General features: G+C 48.1%; 1 protein-coding gene across 5 annotated transcripts in view; it reads left to right on the forward strand.

Moving 5' to 3' along the window:
• The window catches only part of Ccm2 (CCM2 scaffold protein), a 62,460-nt gene that overhangs the window by 9,578 nt on the left and 26,729 nt on the right, over nt 1–26,153 (forward strand). For 2 of the 5 annotated variants that reach the window (XM_006973009.3, XM_015991839.2), the window contains exons 1-2: nt 10,580–10,696; nt 18,240–18,413. The exons of 1 other annotated variant lie outside the window; for it this stretch is intronic. In XM_006973009.3, coding sequence (XP_006973071.1) covers nt 10,601–10,696; nt 18,240–18,413 — 270 coding nt within the window. In that variant the 5' untranslated portion in view covers nt 10,580–10,600. Of the gene's footprint in view, nt 1–10,579; nt 10,697–18,239; nt 18,414–26,153 lie in introns of those variants that run through there. 2 more of the 5 variants (XM_042285635.2, XM_042285636.2) reach the window with 2 other exon arrangements.

Here is a 26,153-nt window from a genome sequence, read left to right on the forward strand (position 1 = left end):
AGAGTCACCAAAGTCGCCGGTTCCCGGGAGGGAGCTGGCCGGGTTGGGGTTGGTTTTGATCTGATAAATGCATACATGCCACACACACACACCCCCCCCCCCCCCCCCCCCCCCCCGCCATGTTTGGTTTTTTTTGAGACAGGGTTTCTCTGTGTAGCTTTGGAGCCTTTCCTGGAACTCACTCTGTAGCCCAGGCTGGCCTCGAACTCACAGAGATCCACCTGCCTCTGCTTCCCGAGTGCTGGGCTTAAAGGCGTGTGCCACTGTCCCCGGCTGTACCTGGATTTTTCTTTTTTAAAGATTTATTTATTTATTATGTATACAGTGTTCTGTTTGCATGTGTCCCTGCCCGCCAGAAGAGGGAGCCAGGTGTAATTACAGATGGTTGTGAGCCACCATGTGGTTGCTGGGAATTGAACTCAGGACCTCTGGAAGAAGAGCCAGTGTTCTTAACCTCTGAGCCATCTCTCCAGCCCAAAATGATTTTTTTTTTTTTTTTTTTTTTTTTTTGGTTTTTTCGAGCCAGGGTTTCTCTGTGTAGTTTTGCGCCTTTCCTGGAACTCACTTTGTAGACCAGGCTGGCCTCGAACGCACAGAGATCCACCTGCCTCTGCCTCCCGAGTGCTGGGATTAAAGGCATGTGCCACCACCGCCCGGCGTACCTGGATTTTTATGAGGACTTCAACTCAGGTTCTCATGTTTGCTTATCCCTTGCTCTTCCCTTACTTTAGAGCTTTGATTTTATTTGTGTGTACGGTTTTTACCTGTGCCGATGTCTGTGCACCACGTGTGCCTATTGCTTGCAAAGGCCAGAAGAGGGCATCAGGTCCCCTGGGACTGGAGTTATAGATGGCTGTGAGCCACCACGTGGGTACTAGGTGTTGAACCAATTCTCTACAGCTCCATACCCTGTTGAGTTACAGTCTCTCATAGCCCAGGTTGGTCTCGAAATTCCTATGTAGTTAAGGCTAGCCTTGAACCCTGAGCCTCCTTCCTCTACCACCCAAGTACTAGGGTTACAGAATGTACTGCTGCCCTTGACTTTTGTTTTTTGAGAGAGTGTCTGACTAGGTAGTCCCAACTGTCCTGGAACTCACTGTATATCAGGCTGGCCTTTGCCTGCCAAGTGCTCGCATTGAAGACATGTGCCACTATACCTGGCTTGGATGATTTTTGGAGGTGGGGTGGGGGGGTGGACCGACAGGGTCATCTGTAGCTGAGGCTGACCTCAAACTATTTAAGTGAGAATGACCTTGAACTTTTGATCCTCCACCTTCCAAGTGCTGGCATTAGAGAACGTCAGGCTCTGGAGTGCATGTGTATACCCACTATCCAGATTCCACCACTGACCTTGGCTGCATTCAGAACATGAGGCTCTGGAGTGCATGTGTATACCCACTATCCAGATTCCACCACTGACCTTGGCTGCATTCAGAACATGAGGCTCTGGAGTGCATGTGTATACCCACTATCCAGATTCCACCACTGACCTTGGTTGTATTCAGAACATGAGGCTCTGGAGTGCATGTGTATACCCACTATCCAGATTCCACCACTGACCTTGGTTGCATTCAGAACATGAGGCTCTGGAGTGCATGTGTATACCCACTATCCAGATTCCACCACTGACCTTGGCTGCATTCAGAACATCAGGTTCTGGAGTGCATGTGTATACCCACTATCCAGATTCCACCACTGACCTTGGCTGCATTCTTTTATCTTATGTCCAATTATCCTGCCCAGTCATTGACTGTTCTGATTCTTCTGATGCATTTCAAAGGATTTTACAGACACTACTCTAGAATGTGTCAGCATCTGTTTTTTTAATTCTTTTTTGTTTATTTGTTTTTGTATTTTTTGAGACAGGGTTTCTCTGCATAGCCCTGGCTGTCCTGGAACTCTCTCTGTAGACCAGGCTGTCCTCAAACTTGGAAATCTACCTGCCTCTGCCTCCTGAGTGCTGGGATTAAAGTTGTGCACCACCACTGCCCAGCTCATTCATTCATTCATTTTGAAGTAGGGTCTCACTATGTAGCTCTGATTGACCTGGAACTTGCTATGTAGAACAGGCTGCCCCGAAATGGAATTTATTTTTCTGCCTCCAGTATGCTGGGTCAATACACCTTCCTGCAGTTGAAAAAAATTTTTTTTGAGAGACAGTTAATAAACAATGAAATGTACACAGACTCCATTGTACATTAAGTTTTGGCAAATGCATACATTGTGCAACTTGTTAGCTTTCCGTAAACTGTACCAAAACACTGGAACAATCAACTTTAAAAAGCTGCTCTGAGATTTATTGCCCTGTAGTGCTGGGTCTGTGGTGAGGTGGCACATGGAGGAGGGTTGGGTGCCAGAGCACTTGACCGATCTAGAGCCGGGGGCAAAAGAGGCTGGCAGCATCCACCTCGCCGTGACTTCAGGACCTTTTGACAGGTCCCACATCCAAATGTCCATTTCTAATAGTACTGTGCTGGGGACCAAACATTTACCACACAGGCCATTTGGGGAGAGATTGAACATCTAAACTATACTGGACCCCAAATTCTCTACTGAGAAATAGATCACCGCTGTCCCTGGGAATATTTCTTAATGCCCCTGAAGGCTTTGTTGTGTTATTTTAAGACAAGGTGTCATGTAGCCCAGGGTGGCCTCAGCCTTGCTGTGTAGCCGGGACCTTCAGTCTCTGTTCTTCCTGCTTTCGTGACTCACGTGTTTATTGCCATGTTCGAGGATCGAACCAAGGGTCTCTTGCTTGCAAGGTGAATGAATATTCCACCAACTGAGCTATATCCTCACCTCAAATAGGAACTGAAGCTAATTAATTTTTTTCTTTTTTTTTTTTTGAGGCAGGGTTTCTCTACACAGCCCTGGCTGTCCTGGAACTCACTCTGTAGCCCAGGTTGGCCTGGAACTCACAGATCTGCCTGCCTCGGCCTCCCAAGTGTTGGTATCAAAGGCAAGTCTGTTCTTAATTACTTTTGAGATAAGGTCTCACTGTGTGGCTTGGGCAGGCCTTGAACTCAACGACAGTTCTGCCTCAGCCTCCTGAGTACTGGATTTACACCTTGCCTAGCCATATTCAGCTTTATAAGATAATGCCAAACTGTAGCTGAATTTTTTCTTTTCCTCCTTCCCCTCTTTTTTTCTCTGCCATTTCTGCCTCTCCCATCCCCCCCCCCTCTCATTTTTTTGAGATGGAGTCTTTTGGCTTTGAATATCTGTTTATCTTCCTTCCTCAGTTTCTTAGTTGATCTTTGTTTTCTGTCTTCTTTGGGGCTGGGTACTCCTCAGTACTTTGTTCTAGTTCTGCTGGGCTTTGTATGTGTTGTCTTTAGGGGGTACAGTACTTAACTGTAATTTGTGACTGACTGCTGTAAATCAGGGTTTTTCTGTTACTTTTCTCGTGCAGTGTGGAAGCTGTCAGTGGTGTTAGTCATTTAAACCTCATTCTGTTCTTTGAGCAGTCTCCAAGGTGGGTTTTACTTCCATGTGTGCTGCAGTCCTAACATTACGTCGGTGTTGTTATTTTTTGAGACAGCATCACCAGTGACTCACTATATAGCCAAAGCTGGGCGGTCCCAAATTCTGCTCTGTTTCCACCTCCCCAAGTGCTGGGTTACAATTATGTGTCACTGTGACTGGCTTTTGCTTTCAACGATTGACTTTTCAACTTTTTTGTTGAAATTTTAAATTTATGTAACATTTTCATAATACACAGAATACCCATATGTCTTCTACCCAGATTCCTCGGTTGTTACCATTTCAGAGCTAGTTAAGAATAAGCTGTGAGGCAGACATCATGGCACGTGCCTGTAACTCACTCCAGCACTCCAGAGAAGAGGCAGGAAGATTATAAGTCGAAGCCAGCTTGTGGGTAATGAGACCCTGTCTCCAAAACAGAAGAAGAACCCACTGCAGAGCGACAAAACCAAGGGGCCATCAAAGAGCGTGAGCTGCAGCTGCACCCTCCTCTAGACACTGGCGGCACAGGGAGACTCCCTCATTGGTCACTGACACCCCAGCAGTCAGGGAGCTGGCACTCACTCACTGCTAACCTCCTGCGGCCTGACTCTGTCGACATTGCTAGTTGCCTCCTTGGCTGTTCTTCGTTGATCCAGGTGCATGGATCTTACAGTTTTAGGATCATGTGTTGCATTTGGTTCACGTGCCTCTAAGCTGCTTGAATCTGAAATAGTTCTGAGTCTTTTTTTTTTTTCTTTTAATCAAAATTACCCTTTTGACAATTTCTACAAATATATAAAATGTATTTCTGAACCTTTCCTTCTTTAAATCCACTTCTTTATGATCCACTGAGTTTACAAAATACTTTATTTTTAGCTCTGTGTACGTGTGTGCCTGTGGGTATGTGTGTGTTGAGTAGAGTATGTGTGGCTGTGAAGTCTGGACTGGGGGTCACAAGTGGTTGTGAGCCACCTAGCATGGGTGCTGGGAACTGAACTCAGGTATTCTGCAAGAGTAGCATGTGCTCTTAATTGCTAAGCGGGCTGTCTTTTCACTCAGTTTAATTAGGATTGCTTGCCTGAATGTGGATGTACGGAGCATGGGGCACTTACCAGTAGCTATAGTACTGACCCCTCAGATCTCCTAATGCAGTAAGTCTTCACGAGGGTGGGGCCTGAGTTCCTCCCCAGGGGTGGAATGTTGATGAGGTCACCACAGTTGTGAGCTCTTGAGGGCAGTGGCCATGGCATGTCCTCACTTTCCAGCTCTTACATGCTCTCTGCTCCCTCTTTTTGCATTGTTCCTTGATCCTTAGTGGGGTGACATAGATGTCTTTGTTTGTTTGTTTTTGAGACAGAATTTCGCTGTGTAGCCCTGACTATCCTGGAACTCACTCTGTAGTTCCAGGCTAGCCTTGAACTCAGTAATCTATCTACCTGGGATTAAAGGCATGTACCACCCCTGCCTCCAAGATAAATGTTTTTAAAAAATCATTCATTTGAGAATCTTGTTAAATGAATTTGACTGTATTCACCCTCCCCCAACTCTTCCCATGTCCTCCCACCTTTCCTATCCTCCCCCCCACCCCCTCCCCCCCCATCTCCCACCCCCCACCCTCCCCCACCCCCGCCCACATCAAGTCCAGTTTATGCTGCCTGTATATTCACGGGTGTGTAGCCTTCTGCTGGATAATGGCTGACCTACAGACAGTTCCTCCCTCTCCTAGCAGCTCTAAATTGACATTAACTCTTCTTGCTTGGTAGGAGTGGGGTTTTCATGTCTACCTTCCCTCTCCATGCTGGATTTGGTCTGGCTTGAGCTTGCCCAGGGACTGTACAATAGTAGCACAGTCTGTTGCTGTGAGTGCACCTCTGGAGACACACCTCCCTGTGTCTGGAGGGCAGTGATCTTTGTATATATCCATTCACTGATCCCGGCTTTTACAGTCTCCCTTCTTCTGCGATGATCCCTCGAGCCTTGGGAGGATGGGTGCAGTACAGATGTCTGTTTAGGGCTGAGCATCTCCCGTCTCTTGTTCTCTGCACTTTGTCAGTTGTGGGCCTGTCAGTCACCAACTACGGCAGATTTGAGCCTCTCTAATGAGGGTTGAGCTTAAATCTACAGGTGTAGCAATAAGTCATTAGATCGGTTTAGTACTATGCTCATTTACCACACTAAAATAGTTAGTTCTCCCCCAGGGCCCGTGACCTGTCTAGCCACAGGATTTGACCCAATAATGCTGCTGGGTATGGGTTCCCTCTAGTGGTGTGGGACTTAACTCCAATCAGGAAGTGGTTGGTTAGTCCCGTGATGTTCAAGGTACTTATTACAATTACACCAGTGTCTTGAATTGACAGTTTCATTTATTTTTTTGCTTTTTTTTTTGTTTGTTTAATGAGACAGGGTCTCCCGTACCCAGCCTGGCTTCAAACTCTAGGTTGCTGAAGATGGAGAATGACCTTGAACTTCTGATTGATTCCTCTGCATTTCTGATTCCTCTGCATTTCTTTCTTAAGTGCTGGGATTATAGATATGTCATGCCTGGTTCATTCAGTGTTGCGGGTAGAACCCAGGGTTTTGTCTGGGCTGGCAAGCACTGTGTCTCCATGTCCCCAGCCCACCCACTGCTCTTTCTCTGATAGAGGGTCCCACTGTGTCACTCTAGCTGGCCTGAAACTCTGTGTAGACCAGGCTGGCCTAGAACTGGAAGAAATCTGCCTGCCTCTGCCTCTGCCTCCTGAGCGCTAGGACTAAAGGCTTGAGCCGTCACGTCTGGCTTGATAGAGATGTTTCAAATAGGAATTTAAAATAACACCCGTGATTGAGGCCAAAGAGCATGGACCTTTGATTTTAACCCTCCTTTCCCACTTTCTGAGAATCTTCCAAAAGAGACCACTAACCTTGGGACCAGAGAGGCGGCTCTTACAGAAGACCTGCATTTGGTTCCCAGCAGCCACATCAGGGGGCTGAGAGCTGCCTATGGGTCTGGTTCCAAGGAGAGCCAGTGCATACACTTAAAAATAATACAAACAAATCTTTTAAAGAAAAAAAAAAAAGATGACTAGCCTTGTTTATATTCAAAACAAATCTTGACTCCCTTGAGACTTAGCACAGTAAGGAGTCCTCGGACCTTTTGGTGTCTGTTTTTATCTTGCTAGCCTATAGTTCTACTTATTGTTCCTCAGGACTACTCTGATCTCATTTATCCTAATCCCAAAGTTCCCAGAAACACCCTTTGAACAGTGTAATTTAAGACGAATCATCACAACATACTTCCTATGTGGGCTGGAGAGATGGCTTGGTGGTTAAGAGCACTGGCTGCTCTTCCACAGGACCCAGATTTTGTTCTCAGCACCCACATGGCAGCTCATAATTGTCTATAATTCCAGTTCCAGAGGATCCTGTGTCCTTTTCTGGCATCAGGTAACAGACATGTTCTTGGTACATAGACTTACATGCAGGCAAAACATGAAACACATAAAACCAAGGGGCTGGAGAGATGGCTCAGAGATTAAGAGCACTGGCTGCTCTTCCAGAGATCCTGAGTTCAATTCCTAGCAACCACATGGCTCACAACCATCTATGAGATCTAGTGCCCTCTTCTGGCGTACAGGCATGCATGCAGGCAGAATACTATATACATAATAAATAAATCTTAAGAAAAAATAAAATAAAAAACAACCTTCCTATAAAGACCAGTTGGAGAATATTTTATTAGGCTTCAGACCAAGAGGCAAAACCCAGGCCAGTAAGTAGATACTTAGGATATAAAAGAGAAAACAAACTTCCACAAAGCTTATATTGAGGAGATTAAAAGGCCATAATCACTGAGTGAGCAGTAGGTTTTTGTTGTTGTTGTTTGTTTTGTATTTTTTTCTTTTTCTTTTATTTTTTAATTAATTAAAATTTCTATTACCAGCTTGATACAGTATAAATTCTTATCTTAATAGTGAAATGTTTCATTGAGGCTTGCTTAGTAATTGAGTAAAACCAAAACTTATTATAAGCCATAGTCATCCTAGAGTCCCCTATGCTATATATATGTATGTATGTATGTATACATATGTATATATATATGATATATATCATATGGTTCTGTGGTTGCAGTCTGATTGTTCTTTACTTTATATCTAGTATCCACTTATGAGTGAGTACATACCATGTTTGTCTTTCTGGGTTTGGGTTACCTCACTCAGGATGATATTTTCTAGTTCCATCCATTTGCCTGCAAATTTCATGCTGTCATTGTTTTTCTCTGCTGAGTAGTACTCCATTGTGTATATGTACCACATTTTCTTAATCCATTCTTTAGTTGTGGGCATCTAGGTTGTTTCCAGGTTCTGGCTATTACGACGAATATTGCTGCTGTGAACATAGTTGAGCATGTATCTTTGTGGTACGAATCAACATTCCTTGGGTATGTGCCCAAGAGTGGTATGGCTGGGTCTTGAGGTAGATCGATTCTCAATTTTTCTGAGGAACCGCCATACTTTGTTTTGTATTTTTTGAGGCAGGGTCTTGCTGCATATCTTTAGCTGGCCTGGAGTTTGCTCCAGAACCCAGGTTGTCTGGTCTTGAACTCACAGAAGTCTGTAAGCCTCTGTCTCCTGTGTTGGAGTTAAAAGCATGTACCACCATGCCTGGTTTAGAACACAGTTTTTCCTGTAATTTTGGCTGGGAGACTAGCCTTTAACAGCCAGGCCTTCTCTCCAGCCCAGAGCAGTTTTTCTACTAGGTTCTGTTGCTGAGGATGGGATTCTTTTTGGTGACTTAACATTTTGCTGGTCTTGACTCACTGTGTAACCAAAGCTGGCCTTGAGTTTGCTCCTCTCAAGTGCTGGTTGCAGGTGTGTGCCATCTTTCCTGGCACAAATGTTTACTCCTGAAAGTGTTGGTAGTGGGACTAGGGGTGGAATGCATAGTTAGCATGTACAAGGCCCTGGGGCTTCAGCCCCCAGCACCACAAAATACAAACAAACATTGGTGTTTTTGAAGTAAAAGCAGCAGACAGATGTTGGCCGATCCCAGACTGTCCAATCCCAGACCACTCCTTTTGGTCTTAGCTCTGTCTATTTTATTATCCCCATGAACTTTTCGTAACTTCTGAGATAGTGTCCTGTTCTCGTTCCGTAGCTGTCTGCTCTTGTTGTGTGGGTAGTTCTTCAGCAGCCTCCCCTGACTGCCTCTCCTCTCCTCCCTCGCCTTTCTCTGTCATGCTGGTCCCACGGTGCGTGTGCAGAAGGAGGGTGTTGATGAGTGGGTTAGTGTAGGCACCTCTTCATGATCTTCTCAGTCATGTGTTTCCCTGGGAAGGGGGGGCACCCTGGGAAAACAAAAGCCAGTGGCCTCCTGATGTCTCCCTGGACCCCCCCCCCCCTCCCCACTGTGTCTGTTCTGAGGGTCAGTGTGTCCTGCTTCCTTTCTGTGAAGGCAGCGTTAGAAAGGAGCCCGAGACGTGACTCCTGGCTTTTAAGGAGGTCGTGACGGGCTCGCTGGTGTCAGGACTGAGTCACGAGTGTGTGGGACTGCACTCCCACGCCTCCTCTGTGCTTTCTGACTTTTCGGAGTTTTTGGCGCACAGGTGAATAATTGAAACACAGAATTAGTCCACAGGAACAGGTTTTGGAACCAGGAAGGATTAAACTTTATTTGTTGTAGGCCAGTGAAGCAAAACCTTGTGAAATTGCCCATTTGTGGACAAAGAGCCGTTGAATGTGTCAGCCTTCTGATTCAGTTCAACCTGGAATTAATAAAATGGTGAATGCGCTTCCTCATAGGGTGGCTTCACTTAGTGAATTTTCAGCTTTATGAGGACACAGAAGATCCCCACACAGTTGTTCCCAAGAAGCTTTCACTTTCAGTCTATAGATCTCAGTAGATTGTACGGAACACCCACCACTGGTGAGGTCTTAGATGGGGTGGTCTTATGGGGCTGATGTAGGCGTTCTGATCACGTGTAAGGCAGACACACCTACACAGGGAGGTTAGGTGGGTTAAGTGCATTTTTACTTAATAATTCACCACAGGGCTAGGAACATCTGAGTTTTGTTACATTCGTTTATTGGTCTGAGGATATGTATGTGTGTGTATGTGTATGTATGTGTGTGTGTGTGTGTGTGTGTGTGTGTGTGTGTGTGTGTGTGTGTGTGTATATATATCTATATATATATATATATATGGTCACACTAATTAGCCAGTTAAGTAGTTATTCCTATTTGCAAGCCATTCTGGAATATTCAGTCATAAGGGCCTTTTGTTGTTGTTGTTTTTATTTTTCTTTTGTTTTTTGAGACAGGGTTTCTCTGTGTAGCCCTGGCTGTCCATGAACTCACTTTGTAGACCAACCAGGCTGCCTTGAACTCAAGAGATCTGCCTGCCTCTGCCTCTAGAGTGTTGGGATTAAAGGCGTGTGCTACCACCACATGGCCATAAGGACCTTTTATCAATAACAAATTTAACTTCTCTTTTCCTGAATGAGGAAGTTTAACTATGAAGCGATTAAAACAAACTTGCTCATGAACACACGTTGTTTTGTTTTGTTGTAAGTTGGTGACTTAAATCCAAGAGTCTGCTGGCCTAGGCAGCTCTAGACGGAGCACTTAGACCCAGATGCCGCCTTCCTCTGGGCACACCTGGAAATGCGCCTGTCTCGTAAAGGTCTTGCTGCTGTGATCAAGTGGGGAAACAGCACCGTGGAGCGGACATGTCCTTGTCCTCCTGCCTGCAGGACCAGAGGGCCCTGGGTCTTCTCTGGTAGGTACAGTCCTGCGGTGTCTGCTTTCTGCTTGTTTGGCTGTGGCACGTCAGGCCGCAGAATGCCAAACCTCCACAGTAACATCCATCAGCTGATTGCACGGAGGTGGAGGGAAACGGACCCAGGCTGCCTAGGGGATTCTCCTGCTCCGAGCAGTGGAGGAATGTTTGCTGGTTTACCTTGTCTCTTTAGCATCTTCTTGGAATTGGCCAACAGCTTCTGGGTGCTGTTGCCCTTCAAGCTTTCTAAAAACTGTAAACAACTTCAGTAAGCTTTGCAGAAGGAAGCTGTGGTTTCTGGTCTTCCTGTGCACTCGTGTTTTTTCAGAGGGAGGGCTCAGCATCTGATCCTATTTTTCAGCCAGCTCAGAAGGGCTAGAAAATGCATGGCAACTGTCGGCAGAAGGTGAGGAACCAGGATTCCTCCAAAGAAACTTCTCTAACTGAGTGTCCCAGGAGCTCTCCCGTGGAGAACGAGGTAGGTTCACAGCCAGTGTGAAAAAGAATATCCTTGGAGGGACCACCATCCATGCTGCTTCCAGGATGTGCTTGTACACTGGGACCCTGAGTCCCACTCTGAGATGCTGGGTGGAGCTCCTTCACCAGCTTCTCAAGCTGAGAGACAGTGTGCTGGGGAGAGTCGTGCCAGGGTTAGGGCCTGGGTGTGAGGAGCTGCCCTGTCCAGCTGAGGTATAGACCGTTGCACTCACTCATCTTAAGGAAGGAGAGGCCATGGGTTTCATGTCTTCCAGGGAAAATATTTTCCTGTGGACCTGTCGTCCTTGGAGTTCTAAGATCACAGTTGAAAAATGGTGGTGGGGAGAGGTTGAGAAATCGAGGGATCTCAGATCTGGAAAGACGTGTGCCTCGAGTTTCTCCCTGAATGCATACCAGGACTAGGCTGCCAGCATGGACTCTGGCCTGGCATAGCCCTCTGTGGCCGTTAACACTCCTGTGGACTCACAGTAGAGCAAAAAGGTAGAGCAGGCAGAGATCCCATTTGATCCCATTCCTCTTGAACTTGGGAGTCCTGAGGTAGGGATGTATGCCGGGCATGTTGTGCCCGTTGTCTTGGTCCATATGCCAGGGTCCTTTTTCCATGGGTAGGGCTGGAGTGCTTACTTCCCTTTCTCACCCCCCTTTTCTCCTTTCCCAGGGTCTCATGTCCCATGGTTATTGGTTGAGGATGACCTTGAACTTCTGATCTTCCTGCCTCTATCTCCAGAGTGCTGATGGTAGTAGACTTGTGGCACCTCACCTGATTTTTATGAGGTGTTGGGAATTTAACCAAGGACTTTTGGGCAACTGAGCTACATCCCTAGCCCTTAATTTTCTGAGACAGAGACAGAGACAGACAGAGAAGTGGACCTGTCCCAGGTGTTGCAGAGAGCATCTGTGAGGCCGCAGTGGCAGCAGAAGGAGGTCCTTGTTTGGTTTGGTTTGGGGTTTTTTGAGGCAAGGTCTTACTCTGTAGACCAGGCCGTCCTGGAACTCACAGAGATCTCCTACCTCTGCCTCCGGAGTGCTGGGATTAAAGGCGTGCACCACCGTGCCAGGCTCCAGCTAGGAACTCTTTATTTTAGAGTTTGTATAAGATGCAGCAGGATGTGATGAGGAGTGACAGGTGGGATCTGTAGGAGGGTCTAGCTCCTGCTGCCCTCCGGCCGGCCTCCCCACAGGCCTCTTCTCAAACCCTCCCACTGACCTCTGAGCCTCTTCCGGCCCCCCATCCCGCCCCGGCCTGCTCTGCCGGTCTCAGTGCGGTTGCTGTCTGTCTTCCGGTTAGATTAGGGGAAGGGGACAGTACCTTCACTTTCACTGTTAGAGCCACGTTGTGGGGCACGTGGCAGGCGTGCATAGGGCCTCTTGCTTTGAGTATTGAGGTAGTCTCTCCCCCCTCTCCCCTCCCCCACTCCCCCACAGTTTTTCTGTGCAGCCCTGGCTGTCCTGGAACTCGCTCTGTCGCCCAGGCTGGCCTCGAACTCACGGAGATCCACCTGCCTCTGCCTCCCAAGTGAGTGCTGGGGTTAAAGTCGTGGGCCACCACCGCCCAGCAAGGTAGTCTTAGGATAAGATGAATCCTACCAAGTAGTTGATTATGAAGATTAAATCACAAGCACATGTGAGACTGTGGCACCCACCGTTTTGTGCCTTAGTTTGCCCCTTTCTTTTATCTTGGGCTTGCTAGACTTTCTCCAGAATAATGTGCTGAGCTTAGGGCTCTGCATGTTAGTATGTGTGGCTGTATTATTTACTTTGGTCCTCAAAGAAAGAGCTTGCTTCCCAGGAGTCTAGTGGTACTGGCTCTTCTCATGGATATATATATATATATATCCATATCCATATTTAAACCACTAACGTTTCATTCATTCATTGTGTGTGTGTCTCTGTCTGTCTGTCTATGTCCATGTCCATGCCACAGTGCATGTAGAGGGCAGAGTCACTACATGAAAAGACCAGAGTGAGTTAGTTGCAGAGATTTGTGTATTTTTGAGATAGGATCTCCCTATGTAGCCCAGGCTGGTATTAAACTCCAAATCCTCCTGCTTCCAACTGCCGGCGTCGTGCACAGGGTGTGCCAACATCCTGGGGTCACTACCGTGGTTCTCTGGATAGTTGTGTTGGTTTTGTTGTGGTGGTGGTTTTTAGGTTTCTAACCACGTCGTCTCCCACACATACACATACCTTTTTTCTTTCTGTGGCACTAGAGGTTAAAACAGGGCTTCATGTGAGGTAATTACTGTGCTGCTGAGCTCCATGCCTATTCCCGTTTCTAGCTTGAAGAACTATTTTAGGCATAAGATGGCAAGTAGTGGAAAAATAGTGTCAAGATCCGAGGGGCTTTTTCAGAGAGAATCTAGGAATTTTTCAGTGTGTCGAGAACACTGGATTCCTGTGTTCTGCATTCCTTTTCCCAGTTCTGTGCTTGCACAGTGGCTTACCCCTTCAACCCCGAGGACTCAGTTTCTTCAGGAAAGACTTGGTGTGGAAGTCCTGCCCTGCTGGGATTCCACTCACCTTGCTGCCCTTCTGGGTCCAAGTCACGCACACTCAGTAACACGATGAATGAAGAATACCAGTTGCTCAATCTGCCTTTTGATCTCTGTATTGACCTACAGGACATCACAGCCAGTTACAGACCCTATGATAATTACTGAAATCTTGACTCTGTGCCTCAAAATATTAATTATTTGTCTGTTTATTTATTTACTTGGATTTTTTTGAGACAATTTTTCTCCGTGTAGCCCAGCCTGTCCTGGAATTCACTGTGTAGACCAGGCTGACCTCAAACTCGCCGAGATCCTCCTTCCTGCCTCTACCTCCCAAGTGCTGGGATTAAAGACATGTGCCACCATGCCCTACTCGTTTACTTTTTAAGCAGAATTTCCTTTGACATTTTCATGTTAAGAGCTGGTGGGGTGGTTCCCACCTGGGGTTGCAGCACTCAGAAGTCTGAAGCAGGAACAGTGTGTTTTCAGCCAGCCTGAGCTGCAGCATAAACCCGAAACCAACCGAAAATAGATTGATAAACAAATCACCGAAACCAAAAGCAACTTCAGATCTGAGGTGCACCTCCCCCCCTTTTTTCCTTTGCAGTAGGTACTAGGGATGGGGCCTAGTGGTTCTCCCACGCCAGGCGGATGCTCACCTGTACACCCTCAGCCCCGAGGTTTATTTTGAGGTCCAGTCTGACCTGGATCTTGCAATCGTCCCGCCTCAGCGTCACCCCCCCCCCCCCCCCCCCGTTAGGTTTGTTTCTGCACTGTCTGAATGCTGCCCTCCAGTCCTGCTCTCTTAGCTGTTCAGCCTCACTCGCTGAGAGCTGAGACCACACTAACATGGTGGCCAGCTCTGTGCAGAGCATCAGTCACTCTGTCGTGTGCTGTGGTGAAGTCCTAGTGCATGTCTGCAGAGGAACTTCTCGGTTCAGTGCTCTGCATTGTAAGAACCAATTAAGATCATTTGAGGCATTGGGGGGAAAGCAGAGCGTGTAGTGCTTGTATCCAAGCTCAGTTCTAGGGCCAGAAAGACACATCTACCTCCACACACGGTGTTCTCCCCGTCTATATGGCTGCATTGAAGGTCCACTAGTGGATGCTTGGAAACTGAGCCCAATAGATACATAGATTTTCCCCTGGGCTGAAGTTCTAGTATAGGAAGAGATGAGCACTGTATATTATTGTATAGCAATTGCAACACTGTCCTGTAGTAAACGTATTTCAAAGTTATGAATTGTTAATTTCTGGAGTTCTCCATCTGTGGGTAACTGAAATCTAGGAAAGTGAGGCCATGGGATTATTGCAATCCGCGTTGTCTGTGCTTTTTTAGACCAAAGGCTCAAGTCCAAGAGACACTGGAGTGCCTCCACATGACTCAGGCTTGGAATTTAGGGATTGCACTTTCTTGGGGTACTCTGCGAGTGGGCCAAGGGTGACATTGCTTCTGCTCAGTTCTCCTTGTTCCTTACTGCTTAGGGTAGCACAAAAACGGGGTGGTTTAACACTGCAGTTGGCCCTCAGAGTCTGCTCAGCCGCTGGCCGCCTTTGCTGTGAGTTTAGTTACTCTTACCTGCTCTTGTCCTAATCTTTCTGCTTTACTATAGCCCTCTTGAGGGTGGGGACTATTCCATCCACAGCCTCCTGGTGTGCTAGGCACATAAAATAAAGGGTCTGCAATAGGATTTATTATTTATTGTAGCCTGTCCGGGCTACATACAGGCTACAGACTGGATGCTGGAGGTCACACAAGCTGCCAAAGGCAGCCCTGGGGATACAGCTCACTGGAAGGGCACTTGGCTGGGCATGTGCGGAACTGGAAGGAATGAACTCTCAGACAGTGAGAGGCATAGGCAAGGGCATCGGGGGGCCTGGTTTCTTTGCCTTGTAGAGTCCTAGCCAATGTCACCTCATCATAGAGAGTCTGTCTTTTGGGCTGGGATTACAAGATCCACCCAGGGTCCTTCCCAACACAGACTCTGCTATGAGCTGTGTACACTGTTGCGGTATGTGGCCTGTGGTCTGTGGGCCTGCTGATTCGGGTGAGAGCTTCTTGGTTAGAGACTCATCTTGGCAAACTCCTGGTTTCACAGTTTCCTGTTGCTTCCCTGTGTAAATCAGTAATGAGTTGGACTAACAGACAACTTCTGGAAGGGCAGACTGACGGAGCTGAGCTGCCTGCCTACCGGAGCCCACCTTCAGTCCCTGTCCACTGCGAGGACCTGTGGTTGAGGGAAGAAAGTCTGTGAGGTTGCAGGGGAGGGGGTGGGGCCGACACTCTCTTCTGGCCAGGGTGAGGTACTGTGGAGATGGTGCTTCTGGAGGGTCAGGTTCATGGACCATGAACACGTGGATGTTTAAGAGCTTAGGAAGAAGAAGCGATCAGGTATATACATTTGGCATAGTTTGAGTACCATCGGCAAAGGTGGTACTGTGGTGAAGAAATCACAGCTGTCTTCACTGGGGTGATGAAACATGATTTTTACATTGTCCAAATATGTCACTAAATTTGGGAGTCATATCTAGCTTGCAGTTCATTGTCGGGTTGTCTGGTAAGTCTCAAGTGACCATTTTCCGCTGTTCTCCTGTCTGAACCCCACACTGAGATCATCTTGTCCAGGTGCCCCTGCCCTATCCATCACTTGTGGGAGCTTGAGGAGAGTGAGCCTGGAAGGTCCCCACAGATAGCCTATCTTCACTTATCTCAGAGACTCTTCTAGAAGTGCTCCTGTTATTTCTGCTGTCTGTTGTCTTAGGACTTGGTTCTTAGGACTTCCAGTGTGTTTACATCTTGTCATGGTTTCAGTGTGGGCAGCGATAGGCAGCGGTTATTCATCCTTCGTTATGCAAAAATACATTTTTAAAAATGGAGCAGCTAGGGATTGTAGCTCACGTTATACAGTGCCTGCCCAGCATGTGCAAAGCCCTGGGTTCTGTTCTTAGCACTGCAAAAAAACCAGGTGTCGTGCAAACCTGTAATCCTAGCACTAGCACTTGGGAGCTGGAGGCAGGACTGTTAAGTTCAGAGTCCTTCCCAGCTCTACAGTGAGTTTGAAGCCAGCCTGAGCTACATGAGACCCTGTCTCAAAAAAGTAACTGAAGCTCCTGGGCTCATCACCCAGCTCCACTGTTGTAGTTCCTAGCTTCTTATTTCACCTTCTCCACACCAGCAAGAAGTTCCAAAAGCTGTCGTGTGTGTGTGTGTGTGTGTGTGTGTGTGTGTGTGTGTGTGTGTGTGTATTGATCAAGAGAGGACTTCAGGGTCAATGACAGACTATTTGAGGTCTAGGAGGGAAATTCCGGGTGATAGACTAGAATCTGCTCACATGAGTGGAAATATTTCACAGGGTTCTGGGCCACAGTCTTATCCTATCTTGGGTGCATGGACGCAGAAGTGGGTGGGTGCTGGCCCCACTATTATTCATTTTTTGTTCTCGGGGAGTAGAAGACCGTCTGAAGCCCTGGTGCTGGGCTGTGAAGACAGCACTTGAGGAGGAGATGGGTTAAAGCAATAGCAGCTCTGTTGCTTATTTACAACATATCAGATCCTGGCTCAGAGCTGTCTGTAGCTTGCTCATGAACGGCTCCTGATAACTTGCAAAGATCACGGCTCATTTTAGAGACTGTAGAGCTCAGCTAACTGTCTTGTGTGGGAAGCAGGGTAGCTCAGAGCCCATCAGAGCAGGTGAGCCTTGAGCCTGGAGAGTTCCTCGGTGAAGCCCGAGGTCCTGCGTTGGAGGGAAGCTTGTGGGGAGAGCGGCAGGCGTTCTGGCACCAAGACTGTTTTGACTGTTGGGTCGCTTCCTGGCTCTGTGTCCATTTCAGTAGGTCAGTGGATGAAAGCCCAGATGTCAAAGGATGTGGAGCCGAGGGGCAGGGGAGCTGTCCATGGCAGGAGGCAGCAGGCGCAGGAAAGGTGCCAGGGTGGGTTTCTGAGGCTCGGTGAGTCTTGTTGGCTTGTTGGTGTCTCTCTCACCCTAGTGCGAGAGAGCCAAGACTGAGGGTGAGGCTGGGGAGCAGCCCACATGCGGGGTCTCCTGGGAGCCTTGGGCCATGTGAGTCCTGTCTGATGATGTATTCTGTACATCTCAGGTTTGTTTGTTTGCTGCTAGTTTGGGGACTAAGGGGAGGTCAGAGCTGAGCCTGCTGTGGTGTCCCAGCTGCTGCCTGGGTGCCAGCCATGTAGTGGGCGAGCCTCAGGGGACGTGTTGTTGACATCTCTCTGAGCTGTCTACTGCATTAGAGATAAAACCGCTAGGACATCCTTTATGGCGTTGCTCATGGCTTTGGTCTCTGTGACCTATTGCTGCCGAGGACACATTTAAGCACCTTGGTTTCTGTGTTGATGAAGTGGCTGGCAGCGCCATCTTTCCGCAGAGCTGGGGATAGCGTCTCTTGCGGTCTCGGTAGGAGGTACTGGGTTTGCTTCCCTTCTCCCCAGCTCACAAGTTCATTTTGACTACGTGCAGGTTGAGTCTTCAAAGCCCGGGTACTAACCTCACATCCAGCAGGTTGTGAGGCTGTGAGTGTTGGTGGCCGGCTTGGAGCCCCAGCAGAGGGAAGGAGCTGCCCCGAGAACCTAGTCCGTTAGGACGTGAACTCCTTAGGGCTCATGTGACCTTGGCTGCTGAGGGGCTTTTGTGTGCTGTCTCAGAGCCATGATGACTTGGCCTCACCGAGCCGGGCGGGGTTGGAGCTCTGCCTCTGTCGCTGTCTTCCGGGGGACTGTTCCTGCCTGTCTGCATGCCGGTGAGAGTTGCCCTCCGAGTGTTCCAGGAGCCACTAACAGGCCTGTCTGCCTCCACGCCGGGGCGCTCGGACACTACCCTGCCACAGCCCGTGAGCTGGCTGTCGAGCCGTGCAGCGGCCTCGTGTGCTCTTCTTGGGCCTTTCTCACAGGCGGGGTGGCCTGTCCCCCGTTTTCACGGTGACTGTGCTGGCCGTTTTGGCCGCTTGTTTGTTCGTAGTAGCTACAACACCAACGCGTGAATAATGAACTCCCATCATTGCCGTTTCTGCCTGCAGCCTGGAATTGTGTCGCCGTTTAAACGCGTATTCCTAAAGGGTGAAAAGAGTAGAGATAAGAAAGCCCATGAGAAGGTGACAGAGAGGCGCCCTCTGCACACTGTGGTGCTGTCCTTACCCGAGCGCGTCGAGCCAGACAGACTGCTGAGCGACTATATTGAGAAGGAGGTGAAGGTAAGTCATGGTGGGCCACAGGGCACTGCTGCCGTTTAAACAGGTCCTGTCAGCGCCGCGGGAGTAAGTTAGCCGTGTCCTCCCCGTCACTGGGGAACCCAGCCCAGCCCCAGCCCTTCCCTCCCGTTTCTGACCCTTTGTGTGGTCGTGTGCTACTCTGTCTCCTGAAGCTCACGGGTGTCGTGTTGCCGCCAGAAAAGGCTTGAAGAAGAGGGGAACCAGGTCTTCCCTGTTGGCTGATGACAGCAGGAGCTGGTTCCAGGAGCCATTGTGTGTTCAGGGCCCAGATCCTTAGCCTGAATGAATGCTTGACGTCATACGTCTCAGAGGCTTGGGCCCAAGAAACGGGTCAGGCTGTATGATGTCTCCTAAAATGGAGATTGATTAATAAAATTATATAAAGCCCTAAGTTCTGAGAGAGTAGGAGAGGTGACAGTCTGTGAGAGCCCATACATGGGAAGAAGGAAGCCAGGGAAGGTGAGGCCGTCTCCTTAGTGGACCCGGTGGCTCAGGAGGCCCCTGGGGTGACTAAATATCCCAGGGATGGATTAGTCAGGACCTCCACACTGGCAGGCGGGGCATTGGAGATACTGACTCGCGGCATAAGCTGAAGAAGATGGGGAAGTTAAGTCAGAGCCTGTTAGGGGTGGTGAGAATCATAACCCCTTTTGTGTTCAGGCTTCCAGAACGTCTGTGAACAGGCCTTTCCCACAAACAGTTTACAGTCAAGTGTAGCTTCTTGATGGGGAAGCTGAGGAGTTCCATACCTCCCTAGGGATTCTTCAGTCAGCTCTTCAGGGCCTCGTTTTAAACACAGGCAGCAGAAGAGAAGTACATTTGAGGCCAACGTTAACACGAAGATTGAGCCCACGAGAATAAACAGGAATGAGAAGACAGTGGCTCCGGAAGTAAGAGCACCCGTGGGCGTGGAGCACCACACGGCAGTGGGTCACATTCTGCGAAAAGCTTTGTTGGATAGCTTCATTGTTAGGAAAATCACGGTGTTGCCCCCCCGCCCCCCCAGCTGAGGACCGAACCCAGGGCCTTGCGCTTGCTAGGCAAGCGCTCTACCACTGAGCTAAATCCCCAACCCCTCGTTGTGTTCTTGATGTTAGACAGAGTAGGGTAAACAGGAGATGAAAGAGGCCTCTGTTTGTTGGCTGCTGGTAAACTGCTTTTAACTGATAACAAACTAGGTTTTTTGTTTGCTTTAAAAACCTTTTTTAGTGGATTGGTTAATTTTATATGTACAGGTGTGTTACTTACACGTCTGTGCACCACATGCATGCAGTGCCCTGAGAGCCAGGTGGAGGATCCTCTGGAACTAGTGCCGGGAATTGAACTCAGGACCTCTGGAAAAGCAGCCAGTGCTCTTAACCTCTGAGCCATCTCTCCTGCCTCCCCACCCCACCTTGCTTTTTTTTGAGACCATGTCTCACTATTGTATCTCAGGCTATCCTTAATTCAAGGTCTTCCTTCCTCAGCTTCCTAAGTGATGGGATTACAGGTGTGCCTCTACACTTGATAGTGAACTGTTTTAGACAAGAGTACACTCAAAAATGCTGAAAAGTATAGTGTAGTAAATACACAGAGCAATAACATAGTTATATTAGTTACTTTTCTCCTTGCTTTGACAAAAGAGTTGATTAAAACAACTTAAGGGAGGCGTTATTTTGGCTTGTAGTTTGAGGGTCCATCACCGTAACGCGGAGGTCCTGGCGTCTGGAACACCAGGCACTGGTCACATGGCATCCGCAGTCAGGACGCAGAGGTAGATGGAGGCTGGTGCTCAGTTCGGGATCCCGGGCCATGGGACGGTGCTGTGCAGCCTGCAGTAGGGTCTTCACACTGAGTGTACCCAGTCTAGAGACTCCCTCACAGACATCCCCACAGGTCTGTCCCCTGAGGAATTCTAGATTCGGTCAAGTCGACAGGCTTAGCATCACAGTCATTTATTATGGTTGCCAAATACTATGTATGTGCTGTATAGCTGTTAATATATTCTGGCTTGTTCATATGTGTATCACTGTGGATTGAGTCATGGGTTCTTGCACTGTGACGTTAGTACAGCCACAAAGTTCGTCAGTACTAGAAAACTTTGATGCCTTTATGATTTTAGGGAACCATTGTTATAGTAGCTGTCATTGGCCAGGTCATCAGTAGGCAGCACATGGCTGTAGTCTCAAGAAGACAAGAAGACATTATTAATAATGTGATAGCAAGGATTCTACTTTTGTCTTTTTTGTTTGTTTGTTTGTTTGCTTTTCGAGACAGTGTTGCTCTGTGTAGCTTTGTGCCTTTCCTGGATCTCGCTCTGTAGACCAGGCTGGCCTTGAACTCACAGAGATCCACCTGGCTCTGCCTCCCAAGTACTGGAATTAAAGGCGTGCGCCACCATCGCCCAGCTACTACTTTTGTCTTTTTAAATTTATTTTTATTATTTTTAATTTTTTGAGTGTGTGTGAGTGTGTATGTGTACACACTTGTGTGTGTGTGTGGCTATGTGCTGGTGAGTGCAGTGCCTGCAGAGATTAGAGGCATTGGATCACCTGGAGCTGGAATTAGAGATGGTTATGTGCTACCTGATGTAGATGTTGGGGGTGTCGGTCCTCTGAGAGAATAGTCTTTCAGGACCCAGTGAGAGACCCTGTCTCAACAATCAAGGTGGGCAACCTCTGAGAAACAACCACCTCTGGTCTCTACATGTGCACATACACCATGTGTACACACACACACACACACACACACACACACACACACACACACACGCACACATGCATGCTCACCTATAAATACAAACATGCACAGTGTTGAAGAGAAAGTAGAGAACAACTGAGTAGATGGAGGGACGTGAAAGAGAAATATTGTGTTGTGTGCTGGAAGGTTCAGCTTACTTCACGTCAGTTCTCTCAAGTCCATAGGAATGGACCAGCACCTTTAAAAGCATAAACTACACAGGGCGTCTATCTGAAATAGGTAATTTGAACAGCTCGGTGACTGCAGTTTCAGTCACAATTCCAGCAAGCTGGTTTTGTAGACAGAAGTAGGATTAGTAGAAATGTGTCTGTGAAGGCTAGAAAAGAGTGACTAAGACGATTCCTTTTGGGAACAAAGAGAATAACGAGGAGTCAGCTGCCCTGTGTCAGGTCATGTTGGAGTGTTTCTGCTCCCAAGATTGCAGAGGGCTGGCGTGCGCTGGGGAACAGTATTGTGAGCCTAGAAGTAGACCCATACAGATCTGCTGTTTGGTCTTGTGGAGTGCAAGAGCCATTCTGTGGAGGAAGAAGGACCATGTCAGCAACCATACAGGAGCAGGTGGACGACATAGACAAAAAGGGACTTTGCTCAACACTTTACACCTTCACAAAAGTCCTTAGAGTGGACCATGGCCTTAAGTGTCCACTTATAAAATTTGTAAGGGCACTGGGGCAGGGACAGAAAATAATGCATGGTGTCAGGCTAGGCAGAGTTCTTAGATGACACTAGAAATGAGGAAAACTGATCATTCAGACTTTCAAAATGCAAAAATTTCAGTCTGTATGTGAGGATAAAATAGCAGTAGAATATTTCCTTAGCGTGCACAGGACCCAGGGGGTCTATCCTCATACCACAAAAGAAAAGATGAGAAGACATGCTACAGACTGAAAGGAAATATTTGGAAGCCACATATCCGACCAAGACTAGTATCTAGGACAGAGCAAAACCTTTCCAGATTCAATGTGAAAGCAATCCAGTTGGAACGTGGCCAGATACAGAGATGTTGCCGTGAAGGGGTAAGCGAAGTGGTAGTTAGGGATGAAAGGATGTCTGGCAGTCTGGCCATCAGGGAAATGCAGACAAAAGCCATATCAGCACACTGCTAACAGAGTGCCGGAAAGAAAACAGCGGCAGCACCTGGTACTAGTGAGGATGCAGAGAACGGAGCTCGTGTCCTGATGCCAGAGGGAGTCTAGCACTTTCTTCAAACCTCAAGATTAGTTACTAGCTACTCAGCGCTTGCATTGCTAAGCCTTTCATCCCACTGAGCTGCGAGATTTTATTTATATGAAAAATGGCAACTGCATATTCAAAGTAGTTTTTACAAGCCTTTGTGTGTGTGTGTGCCTGTGTGCCTCTGTGTGTTTGTGTGTGTGTGTGTGTGTGTGTGTGTGTGTGTGTTTGTGTCAGAAGCAGGTAGATCTCCATGAATCAAAGCTGCCAGCCTAATCTATATAGGAAGTTCCAGGCTACCTAAGGGTACATAGTGAGTGACCTTGTCTCCACACCAAACAAACAAGCAAAAACAAACAAAAACAAAAAAAAAACAAAAAAAGGAAAGAAAAGATTATGTATAGCTGGGCAAGGTGATATGCTCCTGTGATTCCAGCTGCTTAAGAGAATGAGGAGGAGGATCACCTGAACCCAAGAGTTCAAGGCCATCCTGGGCAGAGGGGGAAGAGATGGATTGTTGGTGGTAACGTTCATTTAAAGTGGCAAATAACCAGCCAGTTGTGGTGGTGCACTCCCTTGATACCAGCACTTGGGAGGCAGAGGCAGGCGGATCCCTAAGTTCAAGGCCAGCCTGGTCTACTGAGCGAGTTCCAGGACAGCCAGGGCTACACAGAGGAACCCTGTCTAACTAAATGACTAAATAAATAAAGTGTTAAATAACAAAGGCAAGTAAAAAAAAGAAAGAAAGAAAGCATTCGTGAACAGGACTAGTTCCTGAGCAGTGCAGTGAGATGTGCAGATGACAGAACACTGAGAAATGTCAAATAAAATTGGTGGATTAAAAGGGAAGTAGAGACCGACCGGGTATGGTGGCTCAGACCTCCAACCAGCTCTTGGGAGGCAGGGGGAGGCAGATATTATGAGTTTGAGGAGACCATCACGGTCTACATAGTGAGTTTTGGACCAGCCAGGGCTATGTACTGAGATCCTGTCTCAAATGGGTTTCTTGGGGGGTCATGATGTAACTGAAAATTGGAAGATAGTATTTATTCTTAAAATGATAAATGAAAAAATGGCCATGTGCCAGAAGGTAAGCTCTAGCAAGGCTGGAGCGGCTTATAAGGTTGTCCTGGTTGACTGGGTTGGTGGTTTTTATATTAGTCTAACCACAATTGGTCTTTTTAATCACGCACATTTGTTACTCTGACAAAATAAAATCAACACAAAATCTGCCAGTGGCAAGGAAATACTTCTCCCTGCTCCAGTGTGGTTCTTGAAGAAAGTATTTTAGGTTTTGAATGAGCATTGATAAAGTCAGTGACCTAGTGAGTGCTGAGTCCACACAGCAGCAACGTTTTACATTTCCACTCACATCTTACGTCATCCTCACAAAACCGCCGGGAAGTGAAACATTTTCCATGGCGTGCTGACCTCTGGCTCGGTGTATTTGGTGTGACATTAGCTCCCGGGTGTCTGAGTGGATACCGGGCCCACTGCGGCTTTCGTCTCTGCTTTTCCCACAAGGCAGCGAGCTGGGTTTGAGTCACCACTTTGCTCTGCAGTGTGGGGCTGGGGTCGGTTTTAGGGGTTCCGGGTGGCCTCCTCTGCTTGAGTAACCCACAAGTCAGAGGGCCACTGTGAGGATTGTGTCCTGTGTTCAGTAAGTGGGGGGAGCTGGTCTCCAGCTGTTTTTCACTCAGGGGACACTCGGAGGCAGACCCGTTCTTGCAGTGATCCCCTGACTTCTGTAAGTCCATACCACACACAGGGCTTGTTGGCAGTGTCTGTCCCCAGGTGTCAACGTCACCTACAACTTTTATTCCAAAACCATTTGAAGATGATCATTTTTCTCACTTATACGTACCCAGGTCAACAAAGTCCCTTCAGAAAGATGGAGTCCTTCCCTTCCAGCTCTCCTCTCCGTCACCATAGGGTGTGAGAGCTTCTCAGAACTAGAAATGGAGTCAGCTTGGTACTTCGTTACAGAAGCTTGCCTTGGCCTTTGCCCATTTCTGTGTGGTTTGCAAATTACACAGTGAACTGTTGGCTCATATCTTGCTCCGAGGGACTTCACCATCCAGTGAGCCGGATGCTCGGGTGTCCCACCGTCACGTTGACCTTGCTGCAGGTTACTGGCTCTACCTGTCCTGCCCTTGGTGAATTGCTACTGCCTGACTTGTGCAGTTCCTGGCCTGTGGCCTCTTCATCCTAGGGGCCAGGTTCTGAGTGCTCACACCCCACGGTTAGTTTCCCATGCAGAGGCTGGCCATCCCAGAGAGCCTCAGGGCACCCAAGCTCTTCCCAGAAGTCCTCAGTGCTGTGGTGGTTAGAGCACCTTCAGGCCTCCTGAGAGACTGGCGCATTTCCCGGTGGCTTAGCGGTCCTTCCCAGCATGTCTACTTTGCTGAGCATTTTGATCTGTGGTCCTCTGTGAGAGTTGGGTCGTCTTTTCTCTGCTTAGTACCTGCATATCTAGTTCCTGTTTGCTGCTGTGATAAACACCATGACCTAAGGCAACTCGGTAAAGACAGGGTTGATTTCATCCTTCAGCTTGTAGTCCATCCGGACGAGAAGTCAGGGCAGGAACTCAAGGGAGGAACCTGCAGTATGGAGCTGATGCAGAGACCAAGTAGGGGAGTGCTTGCTGCCCATAGCTTGCTTGACCTGCTTTCTTTAAGAACCCAGGACCACCTGCCCAGGAGTGGCACCACCCACAATGGGCAGTGCCCTGTAATCAAGAAAATGCTCTAGGTTGGGTGGTGGTGGCTGCAGCGGCGGCGGCGGCAGCGGTGGCGCATGCCTTTAATCCCAGCACTTGAGAGGCAGAGCCAGGCTGATCTCTGTGAATTCGAGATCAGCCTGGTCTACAGAGCGAGATCCAGGACAGGCACCAAAACTACATGGAGAAACCCTGTCACAAAAAAACAAAAAACCACAACCACAACAACAAAAGAAAATTGTGGGCTGAGCAGTGGGTACACAACTGAAGACTGACTGTTCCGCTCCAGAATCTGTCTGTAGCCCATAGTTCAGCAGTAAGGAGGCGGGCCTCAGGAGCCCCGCCTCTGCCCATGACTGACAGTTGGCAGAGCCTATCCTGTTCAGGCCCAGTGCAAACAACTAAGGTTGCTGACTTCGTGGTTACAGCGATTACACAGGGTTTAGAGGGCGGCACTTCTCAGGGCTTCACTGTCTCCTGGCTCTTAGGTTTTTTTCCCTGCCCCCTCAGCAATGTCCCTGAACCTTAGAGGGAGTGGTGTACTGGTCTTTTTAGGGGTGAGCACTCAGCAGCCACTTAGTCTCAGCATTTTGTCACTGGAAAACGTTTTAGCAGTTTTTTCCTCCCTCTCTGTGTACACACACAGGCACACAGAGCTAGAGAGCAGGCAGAGGGAGGGCCTTTGAGGCACTTTACAGTCTAGCCCATGGGACAGGTGAGATGGCTCAGCAGATAAGATACTTACATTAATCCCGGTGACTTGAGTTTAATTCTCGGAACCTAGATGGCCGAGAGAATCAGGTCCTCCAAGTTGTCCTCTGATCGCTACCTGTGCCTTGGCATTACATGCCCTTCCTCCCTTACCACAGCCCTAAAAAGTAACGTAGATATGGTATTATTTTTTGTTGATTTTGTTTTGAGGAGGGTCTCACTATGTAGTCTTGGCTGGCCTGGAACTCACAGAAATCTTCCTGCATCTGTCTCCCAAGTGCTGGGATTAAAGACATGTGCCACCATGCCTGGCTAGATACGGTAGTTTTGTGTGTGTGCTCATGTATATAGATACGGTATTAGCAGAATTGGTTTTGTGT

This window comes from Peromyscus maniculatus, chromosome 10 (genome assembly GCF_049852395.1).
Source record: "Peromyscus maniculatus bairdii isolate BWxNUB_F1_BW_parent chromosome 10, HU_Pman_BW_mat_3.1, whole genome shotgun sequence".
NCBI lineage: Eukaryota > Metazoa > Chordata > Mammalia > Rodentia > Cricetidae > Peromyscus > Peromyscus maniculatus.